General features: G+C 36.8%; 2 protein-coding genes across 2 annotated transcripts in view; both read right to left on the bottom strand.

Moving 5' to 3' along the window:
* The window catches only part of LOC107553750 (baculoviral IAP repeat-containing protein 6-like), an 81,330-nt gene extending 71,738 nt beyond the window's left edge, over positions 1-9,592 (bottom strand). The window contains exon 1 of the mRNA XM_016236065.1: positions 9,180-9,592. Within this exon, the coding sequence (XP_016091551.1) occupies positions 9,180-9,378 (199 nt within the window). The 5' untranslated portion in view covers positions 9,379-9,592. The remainder of the gene's footprint in view (positions 1-9,179) is intronic.
* A 480-nt stretch (positions 9,593-10,072) lies between these two features.
* yipf4 (Yip1 domain family, member 4) lies at positions 10,073-14,925 on the bottom strand. The gene is made up of 6 exons (XM_016235578.1): positions 14,654-14,925; positions 14,257-14,410; positions 14,009-14,180; positions 11,290-11,367; positions 11,097-11,210; positions 10,073-11,021 (listed from the first exon to the last, which is right to left on the bottom strand). Exons 1-6 carry the CDS (start codon positions 14,709-14,711, stop codon positions 10,884-10,886), a joined length of 714 nt encoding a protein of 237 aa, XP_016091064.1. The 5' UTR covers positions 14,712-14,925; the 3' UTR covers positions 10,073-10,883.
* Positions 14,926-17,378: the final 2,453 nt, after the last annotated feature.

Below are 17,378 nucleotides of genomic sequence, written 5' to 3'. Positions count from 1 at the left end.
ATATTCCCAGAATTCCCTGCATGACACTCCACATTTGAAAGTATTTTGTTTAAATAATCATGTTTTTTTTAAGTTTTTGTTGTTAGTTATGTATATTTGGGCTTTATGTTACATCTTCTGTTGTTTAATGAAAGTTTAATGCATTATTTAAGTATCATGTGTGTTACGATGATGGTGTTTTGTGTTTGCATGAATGACTCTCTTGTGCACCTTCTATATATTAGTATATACTTCTGCTTGTGGCGAAGCTACTTGTGATGAGCTTTGATTCTTCATGTGGCTTTCTCTTTTACCACCTGCATTATTATGGTGGTTGTCAGTATGTTCAAGGTACAAAACAGATTTTAATAGCAGAGTGCATTGTTGAATTTACTGGTTTACATTCAAATTTTCTTGTTTGTAAATTACAGTTTTATACTGTAAAATTTACAGGTTTTGGCCATAAATGTGTTTACAGTTTTTCTGTATTTTTTACAAAATTATTCTGGCAACCACAGCTGCCAAAATTATTTTGTAAAAACTACAGAATTTTTTTTTACAGTGCAGCTTCTCATCAAACTTTCGGTCCAATCAAATGCTCTCTAGAATCCGAAGCGCCTGCCCCTTCACTATAAAATAGCCACGGCTGAAATCGGTCACTAAAAATTAAGTCTGGTTTCGCGCTGTGTCACGCTAACCACCGCACCGCACACACACTGCTCCGGTCCAGAGACACGATAGCACGGAGCGGATCACATATGCGAGTCAGCGCAGACCACAAAATGTATCGGAGCTATTCGAATTCTACACAGAATGCTATATTTTATAGCAATATGAAAGGATTCTTTGATTAATAAAAAGTTCAGAAGAACTTGAAATTAAATGTATATATATGTGTGGATGTGGATTTTTGGTACATGCTGATACCGAGTACCGATACCAATATTTTCATTGCATTTGTAAAAAAATTTTAAATATTGGGTCCAGAAACCAAAAGAGTATGTATAATGTTAGTTGGTTAACTTCATTTATCAAATAGATAGTCAAACCAAAATTTATTCAGACACCTTCAACATTTCTCACATTATCACAGTTTATTCACTATAGTTTAGAAAATGGTAATAAAATATGACAAGAACTCAGAGTTAAACTGTGTCAGAACAAATTCAGCTTTATAATGTCAGATAACTTTGATAGAAAGGTATGTAATGGATTTCAATAAAGCAAAAATTATTCATACAGCTGTCAATATTTACACAACTATCAATACTTAGTTGGGTGACCCTTAGCCTTAATGACAGCATATAGTCTCCTGGGCATGCCGTCAACCAGGTTCATGCAAACGTGAACTTCAATTTTTTCCCAGACTCGGTCTGAATAATTTTTGGTCCCAAATTTGTATCAATTTTACTGGTAGTCCACTATATGAATAATTTTTGGGTATATAACAGTTTAGTTTATTTTGCTATCCTCACTTTACATAAATGAACTATAGTGTCCTACACCCACTAGTAAAAAAATATATAAAATTATATCTGGTCTCTGAATAATTTTTGGTTTGACTGTATATCCTTCTGTTATTTTCACTCTTAATTATGCCCATTAAAAAGTATTTTACAAGTTTTTGTTACTTTCACTGGTAATTTTTTTCTCTCTATGGTAGCCTACATCAACCTTTAATTTAACAGCATTAGAGCTGCTCCATTGCAGTGGCTTAGTACTGTAATCACGCGATTTGCTGTAATAATGCAGGGAACCACTCGCTATAAATCTCCTAACTGTGATATTTTCATAAATAGAAGTCGTGTTTTTTTCATCAAAAACGTGCAGCGATTTATTTTCCAAAGCCACTCATATAATGCAGAAACACTCGTGAAGCAAGCAAAATGCGCAACGCGCACACGTATTTGTACTGGTGCAGAATGAGAGGAACAAGTAGTACAGCCTAGCGCATTTCACACAGGCTGTTAGTTTCACTTTCGCCAGAAAGTCGTGTATACTTAAGGGTGAAAATAAATTAAGTTTATAGTGAATGCCCCTATAAATTGTCTTATATTTACGATTTAGTTTTAATCCAAATGATGCGTGCTAAGTGAGCGAACATCAATAAACATCACACAACAGAAGTGCGCGCTCTCTCTCTCTCTCTCTCCCTCCCTACCATTAAGTAACTTGTGCATTGTTTTACTTACTTCTTTTTGACATATCCGACCGAACTACAAACTTTCCAGCGATGTCTGTGAGAAAGGGATATTCACTCGACAAACTCACGCATCTGTGCCGCCGCACGCTCAATCCACTCAGTGCGATTAGCTTACCAGCTGGCACAAATCAGCTATACAGGCATTAATACTGGATGTTTTATATTCATTGCATACATATACTTCGTAGACATCTTTAATCTGTAATAACTCCATTCTGCTGTCTGTTGTCTTTGTTTGAATATGGCACTTATCACCTGCTGTGTGGTATCAGCATTTGGTATCGGGGCATTTTAATGAGTACACGTACGAGTACAGGAGCTCAGTATCGGGCCCGATATATAGAGAGAGATATATATATATATATATGGCTGGGCGATAATTCAATAACGATAATTATCTCAATATAATTTCTCTATAAAACGATATGAAGAGTTAAATAAATTTGACAATTTGTATGCACCAAAAGCGGAACAAAACAGCGCGACTCATTTTAATAATAATATATAGGGATGCACCGATATGAAAATTTTGGCCGATACCGATAACCGATTATTCTTTATTTTTGAAAGCCGATAACCGATTTTAAGATATCGGCCAAATTTTCTTACCAGGCCGATACCGATAACAGAAAAAATGAGCCGATATGGGCCGATACCGATATGGTGGCCGATATATCGTGCATCCCTAATAATATATATCATTATAATAATAATAATAATAATAATAATAATAATAATAATACATATGGTGCGCCGCATCCCGCCCGGCAGTGTTCAGCGAGCATGTTTCACTCTCCTCATCACTACGTGGTTTGACGCTCCACTCAATGTTTCGTTCTATGAATGTTCCGCTCGTGTACCGCTCATGCTCACCGGAAAAGCAAAGTCCGCTCAAATAAAGCACTGACAGGAAATTTCTATGCAGTATACTTGTTCCTGTCTGCAGTAAATAATGTAAGATTGTGTTTTATTTATTTTCAATTTAACAGTAATTTACTTTCAAATGCCCCAATTGCTGAAGGGTCTGCACAAGTTTTTAGTACAATTTCAAGTTGCATTGTTCAAAATACCTGTAGTGGCACAGCAGTGCATACCTGTTTACATTTAATTAAGGTGGACTAGATTAGACTGTAATACAAATTATGGGTGCTCCGATTGATCGGCTACCGATCACTATCGGCTGATAATCACATTGGGATGATTGATCGGCGGTCTCTAAAAAGGCCTATCTCAAAAAAACGATCTCAAGCTGATGACGCTGCCGTGAGAGGTTTGGCACAACATGCAGCAGCGCCGTCTCGGTCTCTGTCCGGCGCAGGTGAAATTATTATAATGCTGAAGGTGAGGTACTTACCTTCATATGTCTTCATTAAATAACTTATGAAGTAATTTGAAAACCTTGTGTGAGACGTAATTTCACAAACAGCGTGAGTGAATCACCGCCCACATGCGCGCTCTCTCTTTCTCTCTCAAACATCGCGTCTATCTACAAGCGAGCTGCACACTGCACAGTTGACACAGGAACTGTCACTTGCACAGTCAAGGCAGTGTCACAGTCACTAAAGTTTATAAATTGCATTACTTTTTCATTCTTGCCAGTGTTTAACCATTCAGCGCTCGTGCGCTTCTCCTGGAGACCGTACGCTCATGCACACTCACAGCGCACACACGTAACGCCAGGTTCACATTACTCCGTTTGCAGTGCATACGTGGTGCGTATTTCTCTCACACTCATGTTAACGGATTAATAAAGCGTGCACACTGCACACGGTTGCGGTCCGGCAGTGCGTTCAGGAGCAGTGCGTCTGCAGCAGTGCAGAGATCATTTCTATTGAGTCTATTGCTGCGCTGCAATTGCTGAATTAAAGTAACGGCGCATTGTTTGGAGTAAATATAAACATGGATTGACATGAAAATGTAGTAATTACACCATAAATGCATATTATTAAAGTCTACTGTGTTTCAGTCAACACATATGGCTTTTTGGCTAGGTTTAAAGGGAAAGAGCACTTTTAGATAAAGAAGGCAATAATAGATGGCACTCGTGGAGGTAGGAAAACAAAGTTCTTTATGAACCGCAGGACTGCTTGTAATAAAGATTTCAATGCAAAAGAAAAGGCAGTAGAGCTGACTGTTTCGGTCAATGGTAAGTTTGTGATAATGTAAGAAAAGTAGTTTAAATGTTTTGCCACTTGCTTGAGCAACTTAATGTATGCATGTATGACAATGTTTGGATTTGAAATCAAACTAATGGATAAATGTTGTGTTTGTGGTAAACAGCCACGGATCAGTAGCGGACTCCTGTGTGAAAGCTGCTTCCCCTCTCACAAGAGTCACCTAAGAGGGGAATTCCCCCATTTTCAAAAATGAAATTCAGGCCCTGAATAAATGTCTAAAAATCCTGATTGGAGTATCACTATAAATAGTTATAAATGATCAAAAGAAGACTTAATAAGATTGGTATCAGTGTTCGATATCGTCAGATACTGCTTTCTGTGATCGGCGATCAGTGATCGGCCTCAAAAATCCTGATCGGAGCACCCCTAATACAAATAGTTGAGTTTGCCAGGTGCATACAACATTTATGACAGGTTTTCATGAAAGTGTTGGTCAGTTTGTCTGCTTGACAATTGCATTTTGCACTGCAGCAATAAAATTGAAGTGAGATAAACAAACTGAGAAATGTTTCTTTTTAGTTGCCGAAGTTTTCCTTTGGGGACATAATTTGAAGTTGGAAAAAGGTAATAAATTGCAATATATCGCAATATATTTAAAATCGCAATAATATTGCATCGTGACACAAGTACCGTGATGATAATATATCGTGAGGCCTCTGGTGATTCCCCACCCCTAGGATTTACTGTAGTAACACTCACTGCACCATGGTATTGTAGTAGAAATGTGATAATGGTATATAATTATAGTTTGTATTTGTGATTAAGCTATAGCATGTGTGCATTTATACTGAATGTTTTAGACTACTGTTTTTCATACAAATAGGCTACCTAAAAACCATATTATATTTTTACCATGGTATTGAGGTGCTATAGGTTTTTACTGTATTTATCATTATTTAAATGTATGCTACTGTGGGAGACCAATGTTTAATAATAAAAAAAAAACTTGGTCAGAATAAATTTAACCATATAAAACTGAGGATGCTACAATTTTTACAGATGTTACTGATTTTGATAATGAACAAATTTACCTCTGCATCCTAACTCAAGCTGCTATCAAATGTGCATTTCTAAGATACAAAAAAGTGATATTATTATTATTAATATTATCAAGCAACCCAAACCTGTTTCTTGATTTGAAACAATATCACTCATTAGAACATGCAGAAACTAAGAAAATCTATATATTTTTTATTGAGATATTTATTGTGTTAAGGAAAATTAATTAGTTTCAACTTTCACTTTGGAGCAACAATCTGGCTTTAAACTTAATAGATTTGACATTTATCGTAAGGGATGTAACGATTCACTCAACTCACGATTCGATTCGATTCGATTCACGATTCACGGTTATTATAATTTTTTTAACAAAATTAGATTTAAGACAAATTATAAATTAAATATGTCCTTTTATATTTGCTTGGACAAAATGCTGCACATTTCTTTGTGAAATTGAAATATAACACTATAATAATATACTAATATAGCACTTGCATATTACTGCTCTTTTGTTGGTTTTGATTTCTTCTATTGTCCTCATTTGTAAGTCGCTTTGGATAAAAGCATCTGCTAAATGACAAAATTTTAATATAATGTAAATGTAAATAACAAAACTAAATTGAAATTTTAAAACAAGCCCCAAATCAAATAAATAAAGTAACACAAATAAAATAAATCTCTTCATGTAAACAAACTAAGGCTTTGTCTGTGCTCTTTCTATTTAAAATTAGAGGCAACCACTGCATTTTAATCTTCATCCAAACAAAGATGCTGCATACACGCAACATGAGCAGTTTTTAATCTAAATTAAATTGTATAGTTTCGAAATTTGAAGCAAAAACAGAATGGTTTGACTTCAGTTTTGTGAAACTATACATAAAAACATCTGCATGAAACAGCTGAGCTGAATGAGATGCAGATTCACTCTCTGCCAGCAGGCGGCGCTTAAAGCATTTCCTTGGTTTCCGCTGTAAACAAAGCAGCGCTGCACTTATGAACTTTAATATGCGTTATACAGAGGCAAGATGAAAAGAAAAAATACCATCTAAGCTTTTCCAAAGACAGTAAGTTCCCCTCAGACATACATTCATATAAACTCCTACACCTAAACGAATTGCGATTTGTTTAGCATCTATATATAGCATATATATATTACTGAACCCGAAATTTGAACTCAAATACTTGTTTCTTCGAAAAATTTAAAAGAGAAAAAGATAAAGAAATACTAAATTTGTTCTGAGCTACGCCCTTGTTTTTACAAATCAGAACTGAAAAACAAGCATCCAGAACATTCACCAACATCAAACGAAGAAAAGTGAGAAATGCCACTGGCATTAGCATGTCATTCCAAAATGTTTGGTTCCTTTTTACCCAAGAAAAAAAACAAGCATCCTTTAACATGCATGAATGACAGAAAGCTGTATGAAAATATGACTGAAAAATTAAAATAGCAAAATATGACTGAAATCTGATGAGCAGAAATGACAGGTGATGTTTGAAAGCAGATTTTTCAGTAACAATTCAATATGCTATTATATGTTACAACCTGTTATCAAATAAATGCTTTAAATCACAAGCAATTTATACCGAAATTTGTCTCTTTAATGTATTTTAAATCAAACATCTTAACATGAGGAACAAAGAGCAACAGCCACCCTCAAATCTGCTCCTAAGTAGCTGTTACACACTCAGGAAGGAAAAAAAGGGAAAACCTCTCCAATCAATATTATCCAAACAAGCTTGAGTCGACTGTTCTGTGCTAGCAACTCTCTGTGCCAAGACTTCCTGCTAAATAACCTAATTGCAATTTCAAACATACTAGTTTAGTGGAGCGTGATATCTGCAACTCAGCAATATCCAACTATCACAAGTTTCTAAATGTAACCCAACCACTAGCTTACTCTCTGCCCAAATGTACAGACTTCTTGTTGCACACAGGGGATTTTCAACAAAGAATCATATGTGCTACGGTGTCACTGGTATAAGACTAATCATTCCTTGCATTTCATATGCATCCATGGATAAATAGCTGAGATTAACTCAAAAATGATGAGTGTTACAAAACAGCACATCTACTGTAGCTACTGTAATTCCAGCCGCTGCTTTGCTGGAGACATGAATGAAGTTTAACTCTTTAAATTGGCCTTTCAGATTAGTCCTGGACTAAATGTCACATTCACAACCTTCAGTTTCAAATACTTTCAATCAGGCCCTGGTGTTTAGCTGGAAAGTGGCTTAAAGCTACATTCAGAAATGTTAATTACCACACATTTGACAGAAGACGTACAGTATTTGAAAAATAATGTGTTTTTTGAACATTAAAGCATGTCAACATATTCTGTTACACCAAATACACAAAATAATGATCTTTAAAAAAAGCATCATATGACCCCTTTAAACCGCATAAACACATTGCATTACATCAAATACACAAAATGATGTTATTTTTAGCAACATCATATGACCCCTTTAAAAGACATGTGTCACTGCAAAGACACCAGTTTGCATCCTTTAGTGTCCAGCTGTCCTCTCTTTAAAGCATTTAGACTAGCAGTCTCTTCTTGTGACAGTCAATGAGTCTGAAAGAGTGCCAGTTTAACCCGTTTGCTTACTCAATATTACAGCTTCAGGCAACATCACACACCTCCAGTGTAATTATGCATGTCTTTCATTACTTAGGCCTAATTCCAGCATTTAACAAATAGAATAAAAGATAAAACACTTAAACACCGACTGACAAAATCAACAACGTACATACTAACAACACCACCACAGCGACTCATTCTTACGTTCAAAGTGACATTTAACAGCAAACCTGCACAGAAAGCACTCGAACCTTCCCAAACCATACAATCATAAAATTAACACAAATTAATATAATATTCACATTTTACGCAACTGTACAGACAGCTGTCACCTGTCAGGGTTTACATAAACATGAGTAGTGTTACTGATCCGTAGCAGACATGCTAGGCTAACGTTAGCATGATTAGCTGAAGCTGCCAGCTTATTTAGAGCCAAAAGTAAAAAAATAGTTTACCGTGAAAGCCAAAACCTATGTTAATATGCACTATAAGTCACTGACATGTATTGAGATATTAGTTGGATGTCAGTGACACCAAGTACGAGAAAGACACACACCTACGAGATGATGTGTTTAGATTAGCTTTAGTACCGCTTTAGCTAGGTCATGTCTTGGTTTAGCTTTATTTGACGTATGACGTCAAGGAGTAAAGTGTAATGTAAAAAAAAAGAAAAGAAAAAGAAAACAGTGTGTTCGTGAATAAACGTGGCAATGTTTACAGTGATCCGGCAGCACAACAGATCCAGGAGGCCCTAAACAGTGAGGACCAGGAGGCCCAAAGACGGTCACAACAGCAACTCTATCAAGAGTGAGCGATTAATCTCACAGACCCTATAAATTATCACATACACCTATCAGGAGTGATGGACGGTCCATCGGGAGCCTGAATAGTAAGGTGTCGATCTTTAAAACACTGCTCTATCAGGAGGCCCTGGAGTGGAGAATCACGCACACACAGTCCTTCATACCAGAAATATCACATAGCGATAAAGACAGAGTATTTTGACAGTCCTCCACAAGGAGTCCAAATAGACAGTTATTCACACAACACTGCACCATCAGAAGATCAAACATTATCTATCAGGATCATCTCGACACTCTCCTTCTCCGTCACAAGCTATAGGAGGAACGGATCTCGCATACTTTTCCTCTATGACAAGGTCCAGCCCAGGATTCTGTGCTATGATCCCGGCCGGCCTGGATAAATGCCTCAGAACCCGTCCGAGCCGAAACTCACCGTGCATAGCCGAGGCCTGTAAAATAGCCCCGGAGGTGCCGTCGATAACTTTGATGCTGCCCCGGCTGGTGACGGCCAGGATGGCGTTGAGGGCCGGGTGGTAGGACAGACTCCGTAGGCCCTCCTCATCGCAGCGCAGGCAGCCGTCTCTCAGCACGACCCAGTCCGGCGAGCCTGGCGAGGCCGCCGCCGCCGCCATCTTCCTGCTATCTTCCCTTCCTGCCTTCCCTCCTCCTTCAGTAGCTCCTCCGTGGACGTGACTCGACGAGAAAACGTTAAAGCTGAATCCCGAAGTACCGCTGCGCTTCCACTGCGGGTTCTAAACCTCCTCCCGATACCGCAGGAAGCAGCGATTCACCATCAGCGGAGCGGAAACCAGCGGCTCCTTCTACTCACACACTCAGCGTGGAAACGGAACTGGCGTAGTCACCGTGTGATCGCCCGCCGAACCTCAGGGGGCGCTGTCGATAGATAGATTTTAATTTAAAATTTTCTTTTTACATTTAATTTATGATATTGTTAGTTTCTGTTTGAAAACAAGCTTTTTTTCCCCAAGCAGAAGCATTAGGAAGTCACACCTTTTAAGGTTCTTGTAGTTAAAGATAACAATTATTTAGTTTTATGTCAAACCAATAAATTATCTTTATAAATTCTTTATCAACAGAATTTTGACAGCAAATCTCCAATTGTGTTTTTTTATTTTATAAATACAACACTTTTGTGTCCTCAAAATATCATACATAATCACTTTTTTGATTGAAGTATTTACTGTTAAAACCAGTAACCAAACATTTTGTATATTGAACATTTTTGTAATAATGAATATTAAATAAACCAATAAATCATACAATTAAGTATTATTCCCTGACATTAATGAGATTCACTACAAAAAGTGTAATTACAGTGTCAACAGATTTTAATTGGTTTCATGAATATAACAATTTCCAGACTCAATTGTTTTAGCTAAACTAATATGGTAACATATGTCTGCAGTGTACACATCACCAGGTAGAAAGTTGTTTTCAATTGCATGTTCTACAAATAAAAATTCCTTTCCTTTTTGGCTACATTTACATAAATAAAATACACCACAGCCATATAAAACGACCAATTCAAGGCACCCGTACATAGCAGGCCTTTTTAATCTAAGCTGTACTGCCTGCACACTCTCTTTTTCCATGTAGAACTCATAAATTAAAAATTAAAAGTGATAAGATGAAGAATTCGGTGAATGTTTTGGATCAGTCTACAACAACAACAACAACAAAATCTGTCTACCATCAGCTGGTTAACTCACAAAAGTTTTCACCACTGTGTGGTGGTGATGACACAAATTCTGTTACATGACTATCATGCCTTTCATAGTCTTTTACAATATAAAGATCTCCTTTTTATTTTCCTCTTGGGGTTTGTAAATATCATGTAAAACCAGGTCTCCAGATTTCTGTGGCAGAGGCATCTCTGCAAACAGGGCTTCCACAGTAAAAGATGCAGCTTTTTATTGTGTACAAAATTAATGGAAGCAGTTAAATACACTAATGTCTGTACACCTCATTCCCCAAAGCATATAGGATTATAAACAGGGTAAAAGAAAATAAAAAAGGAAAGAAAGAAAATGCATCATGGAATATCCCTGCTGTGCAACTCTCCACAGTGCTCTTTGTCAATGTCCAAGCAACGAGCCAATCAAAGCCTGTGGTCAACTCAGACTCCAGTATACAGAGACAGGAAGTAGATGTACAAAAGGAAGATGGGATATATGAGAAGGGGTTTCTTCGTTTTGAATTCATCACTGACGAGTAAAGAGGCAGCACTGTATGCAGCCCAGAATACTCCAAAAAGCTAGAAGAGAGAAAAAAAAAACATATTTACATATTATTATTACACATAATTTCATATTTTTTTATTCATATTTACCTTTATGAGTGTAGAGACTATGTCAAAACCCCCAATGACCAGGAGAAGTGGAGCTATTACAATGAGTGGGAGCAAAGAATAGCCAATAACTCCAAGCACTTGCCCATAAGACACCTATAAATAAAATTAAAAACCATAAGTGGGCATCTCTTTCAACTCATATGCTATCTGACGCTTCACAAGATATAAATACCTCTCCACCCAGCACTCTTGCAAGAAGGAAAATCATCAGTGATCCAAATATCCAGATTGTAATAATCCAGGAAACAACCTGATTGGTCAAAAAAAAGATATATGACATATTAAAAAATTATCCAAATTTGATGCGCTTCTGCTTCTGTTTTGACTAACTAAATCATCCAAGTGACAAGGTCATATTCAAATGAAAAATGACCAAATAATTAATCGCTCCAATCTTCATGCCTTCTTGAAAGTTACTTTAGTATGCAGGCATTAATAATGATATATTACTACATTTATTTTCTTAATTATCAAATTAATACTTAATGTTTAATCAATTCTAGGGCTGTCAATCAATTAAAACTAAATTAAATTACATATAAAAAAACTGATGAGAAGTAATAAAATAATTTCAAGTCACGTCTGCATAATGGCAGAATACATTTTTAAATATTCTAAATATTCTAAATATTTAATGAATAGACATTGTGGTTTTAGAAGCTTAAATATTGGTAATTTTATTTCCATGTTATTGAAGATAAACTTGTCACTAGCCTAGAGTCTAGTTATTTTGCATTTTGATGGTAGGTCTATGTGCACATGCATCATGACTATCAGTGGCGTGTTTAGTGTATTGGGGGTACCCCTTGGTAGAAATCACGTTCCGCGGGGGCCCCACACAATTGCGTGGGTTTCGTGGTGCCTAAACACGCTACTGATAACTATATACATTAGGGATGTAACCGGTTTGACGATAAATCATGATAAAATTCCCCACAGTTAGTATTACCGTTTCATCTTTTAACTATCATTAAAACCGTATTAGATTACGGCGATTTGAACAACTCGCGATATATAAATACTGTCCAGCATAAAGCACAGTTTTAAGTAACAGTTTCACGTGTGCACAGCACGCAGTGTAGTTTCGTTTTGAGTGAAAACAGGGCGGAAAAGCTGGGAGGAATTAAAAGAGTGCCAAGGGAATTATACAAATGAATATATTAATTTATTAATTATATGATTGTACCTCTGAAGGTTCTGACTGTCTTCAGAAAAGATTCGATGGCATTTTGTTTTCATCTTCGCTCCATGTATTACCTAAAAGAAGTGTTCTTAATCGTAATACAGCTTTGTCCACGGCGGTTATGGGAAACAGCTCTAATTCAGCTTTTCCATAAGCGCCACCTGCTGTCAGAGAGTGGATTTACAGAGACTTATATTTACATTCAGCCTGTGTGCAGTTTCTGTCTGGACAAAAACTGACCGAATTTGCTGCGTGGGTTTCGTGGTGCCTAAACCCGCTACTGATAACTATATACATTAGGGATGTAACCGGTTTGACGATAAATCATGATAAAATTCCCCACAGTTAGTATTACCGTTTCATCTTTTAACTATCATTAAAACCGTATTAGATTACGGCGATTTGAACAACTCGCGATATATAAATACTGTCCAGCATAAAGCACAGTTTTAAGTAACAGTTTCACGTGTGCACAGCACGCAGTGTAGTTTCGTTTTGAGTGAAAACAGGGCGGAAAAGCTGGGAGGAATTAAAAGAGTGCCAAGGGAATTATACAAATGAATATATTAATTTATTAATTATATGATTGTACCTCTGAAGGTTCTGACTGTCTTCAGAAAAGATTCGATGGCATTTTGTTTTCATCTTCGCTCCATGTATTACCTAAAAGAAGTGTTCTTAATCGTAATACAGCTTTGTCCACGGCGGTTATGGGAAACAGCTCTAATTCAGCTTTTCCATAAGCGCCACCTGCTGTCAGAGAGTGGATTTACAGAGACTTATATTTAGCACAGCACGCAGAGTAGTTTCGTTTTGAGTGAAAACAGGGCGGAAAAGCTGGGAGGAATTAAAAGAGTGCCAAGGGAATTATACAAATGAATATATTAATTTATTAATTATATGATTGTACCTCTGAAGGTTCTGACTGTCTTCAGAAAAGATTCGATGGCATTTTGTTTTCATCTTCGCTCCATGTATTACCTAAAAGAAGTGTTCTTAATCGTAATACAGCTTTGTCCACGGCGGTTATGGGAAACAGCTCTAATTCAGCTTTTCCATAAGCGCCACCTGCTGTCAGAGAGTGGATTTACAGAGACTTATATTTACATTCAGCCTGTGTGCAGTTTCTGTCTGGACAAAAACTGACCGAATTTGCATGCCCTGCTGTAAATTTTGACCGGTTGATGAAAAACAAGCTTATGTGGATTCTACACATTTAAACAATTCAGATAAGTTATCTAGAATCCTTTATGGAGCGGATATAATCCATATAATAATTTATTAATCAATTATCATTTTGACTTATATCTTTTCTTTATTTAAAGGCTGAAATGTGAGGTTTACCTTTTTATTAAACTTTTTCAAAGCTTTATTCGACCATTTACATTAGATATTTCAACATGCTATTAAACTGTTGCCAGTCAAGTTGTCATTTAAAATCCGAACATCATTGGTAATGTTATTGTTTTAGTGATTATGCAAACAAAAAGTCATTGTATTTGTTGTTTGTAGTTTTTTTAAATATAAAACTTGGTGAAGTGATCTATGTGTTGGTACTTTTTTAACATCTCCAGCACATTTTACCAATACTGTGATAATACTGATAACAGTAATAATTTGTCACTATAATCGTGATAAGAAATTTTCATACCGTTACATCCCTAATATACATAAATATTATGCCCATGGTCAAAGACTCATGTCTCACCCTGAACTGTCCGTAGATGGAGATCATGGAGAAGAGCAGGACAACAGCCAGCGGGCCCCAGAAATCAGGATTGTCCCTCACCACCTGTCTGTTAAAACCCAGCGAGGGCATGGGCATCAACACACACCTGATCTTGTAGTAGATGTCCTTTAAGTCAATGTCCAACTCCTCCCTGCACAAACACAGACAACCAATAAACATAACCAAAGCAAATGTGACATCAAGCGCCAGAAGTCCCACAAACTCACAGGAGCGGTTTAGTGTCCTCGGTATCATCTTCCTCCACCTCCAGCAACCATCCGTAACCTCTCTGCCTCAGGAAGGTGGTGGCGTAAGTGTCCCTGGTGGAATCAGGGCCAATATTTAGTGTGATATCCGGTGCATCGATGGTGCCGCTGAGCTCTGGTGGATAAGAGGTTGTTTTACATTTATACAGCTCACTATTACATCCCTATTGAGTCTCCAAAACAACACCCATGTCATGATGTATTAAAAGGATTGATCATTCACAAACTTAGGTATATTCTCATATTAATGTATGTGTACATAATACACACAAACACAGCCAACTGCATTCCAACATAAATCAGGCTCACATATCAGAGCAGAGAAGTATGGATGCTTTGGGGCCTTTAACTACTGTACCTTCAGCGTCCGTCGAGGAGACGAAGGTAAAATCTCCGTTGGTGGGAGAGAACTGCATGGCTGACAGCGATAACAGCTCGGGCTTCACTCACAATCACACACCGCCGCCGATCGCGCACCTTCACACCATTGCCACGTTTAACGATTCCTACCGATCAGCTTTCGAACGGGACTGCTGGCTCAAAACAGTCATGGGGGAAGCAGGAAGTGCAGAAAAACACAGACGACACGTCAAATCCTGGAGCTGAGCGGAACGGGGAGGCACGCGCTCCACCCAGCGACAAAAATGAGGACCGACAACACATATTCAATGCAGAGACAGCACCACCCCGTGACCCTTCTGCAAAAATTACATGTATGATATTTATTATATACAGGTGCATCTCAATAAAGTAGAATGTCGTGGAAAAGTTCATTTATTTCAGTAATTCAACTCAAATTGTGAAACTCGTGTATTAAATAAATTTATTGCACACAGACTGAAGTAGTTTAAGTCTTTGGTTCTTTTAATTGTGATGATTTTGGCTCACATTTAACAAAAACCCACCAATTCACTATCTCAACAAATTAGAATATGGTGACATGCCAATCAGCTAATCAACTCAAAACACCTGCAAAGGATTCCTGAGCCTTCAAAATGGTCTCTCAGTTTGGTTCACTAGGCTACAGAATCATGGGGAAGACTGCTGATCTGACAGTTGTCCAGAAGACAATCATTGACACCCTTCACAAGGAGGGTAAGCCACAAACATTCATTGCCAAAGAAGCTGGCTGTTCACAGAGTGCTGTATCCAAGCATGTTAACAGAAAGTTGAGTGGAAGGAAAACGTGTGGAAGAAAAAGATGCACAACCAACCGAGAGAACCACAGCCTTATGAGGATTGTCACGCAAAATCGATTCAAGAATTTTAGTGAATTTCACAAGGAATGGACTGAGGCTGGAGTCAAGGCATCAAGAGCCCCACCACACACAGACGTGTCAAGGAATTTGGCCAAAAAATGCAGATGAGCTGAAGGCCACTGTCAAAGAAACCTGGGCTTCCATACCACCTCAGCAGTGCCACAAACTGATCACCTCCATGCCACGCTGAATTGAAGTATTCTAATTAGTTGAGATAGTGATTTGGTGGGTTTTTGTTAAATGTGAGCCAAAATCATCACAATTAAAAGAACCAAAGACTTAAACTACTTCAGTCTGTGTGCATTGAATTTATTTAATACACGAGTTTCACAATTTGAGTTGAATTACTGAAATAAATTAACTTTTCCACGACATTCTAATTTATCGAGATGCACCTGTATATGACCCAGTCCACCTTCAGATATATGCCTTTCCAAGCCATTTATCTGACTGTATTACTTAAATTGACGGAACGTTTTTACATTGTCGTTATAATGTTAATGTTTATGTAATATATCCTCCTGAGACCCAGCTATGGAGTTTTTGCCTCTGTAGAGTACATTATATTTTAGTGAATTTCTCTGAGACCTCACATGTCACAGTTGTAAGTCTGGATGGCCTGGACAGAGCACATTCAGGGCTTTCAGAGATACCAAACTATTGGATGTTTCACCATGACCACTCCCTCTCCTTGGTTTTTAAAAATGGCTGACATTAATTTAGTGATAAAATTGTACATCCTTACGGAAATATGATAATATTTTGTAATTATAATTTAAATCTGATTAATTTTCAAATTGTTTGTCATAAATCAACATCTCAGGAAAATATTATGGGGTTTCAAATCAAAATATGACTTCCTGTTATGAAACAGGACATCATTTCATACATGTCCACTGTAGAGGACACCAGGACTAAAAGCATGTTTATTATACATTTTGGGAGACAAAATAATTGAATAGGAAAACAAATTACATAAATATTCTTATGAAATATTAGACATTATTATAAAAATCTGGCCAATTACTACTCCCATCATTACACTTCTTTTTTCAATATGCAAATTAGATACAGTGTATAGATAACATTGTGCTTAATGGGAAAACCAGTTTATGGAATTTTTACACACATATTGCATAAAGCAAAATGGTATATCAAATCATTTTGTTATATATTTTATAACATAGTTGAGAACCATCCTTAAACAAAGTTAGTTATAAAAAAAATCCTGAAACCTAAAAATGTATTGGTGATTTAAAAAAATTCCCATTGTTTTTGCCTTTTCATGTCTATTCTTGTCGTTTTATTTTTAGAAAAACTGAGCCCTGGTGTCCTCTACAGAGGACATAGCATAACTTATGAATAAAATATAATTTTTCAAAAATGCTATTTTACATTTTATTTCTTATGCTCTAAACAATGTAATGGCATGAAAAAATACTAAATTCACAAAGCTTTTTATTTCTGGTTCTCAGGAGGATATAGTGCTTTTATTTTAATCAGCGTTATTGACACCATTATTATATTAAATCCATTGCATGTTGTTACACTTACATTGAACAGAAGTTGTGAGACAGAACTGCAACTGAACTGCATAATGAAGCTAGCAAAAATAATCCACAATCATCTCTTCAGTCATATATCTACAGTTAGTGTACACTCATTCTTATATGCTTAAGTCATATGTAACAAAGTCAGTATATAAAATAAACAATTTAAAAAAACATGAAAAGGATCGACTTTTATATCTGCTTCCGTCTTTTTTTATATAAATCTCCAAACTGATGATGTCGCCAAACACATTATTTTAATTGTAGTTACGTC

The sequence above is a fragment of the Sinocyclocheilus grahami genome, unplaced genomic scaffold (assembly GCF_001515645.1).
Source record: "Sinocyclocheilus grahami isolate Dianchi unplaced genomic scaffold, SAMN03320097.WGS_v1.1 scaffold18.1, whole genome shotgun sequence".
NCBI lineage: Eukaryota > Metazoa > Chordata > Actinopteri > Cypriniformes > Cyprinidae > Sinocyclocheilus > Sinocyclocheilus grahami.
Note: the sequence above shows the minus strand (reverse complement) of the source record. Positions and strands in the feature narration are given on the sequence as shown.

Coding starts and splice junctions, on each gene's coding strand:
- yipf4 (XM_016235578.1), bottom strand. CDS start 14,711: ATGCAGTTCTCTCCCACCAACGGAGATTTTACCTTCGTCTCCTCGACG. Junction 11,368..14,008: donor CCATCTACGGACAGTTCAGG/GTGAGACATGAG, acceptor TTGACCAATCAG/GTTGTTTCCTGGATTATTAC. Junction 11,022..11,096: donor TAGTCTCTACACTCATAAAG/GTAAATATGAAT, acceptor TCTCTCTTCTAG/CTTTTTGGAGTATTCTGGGC.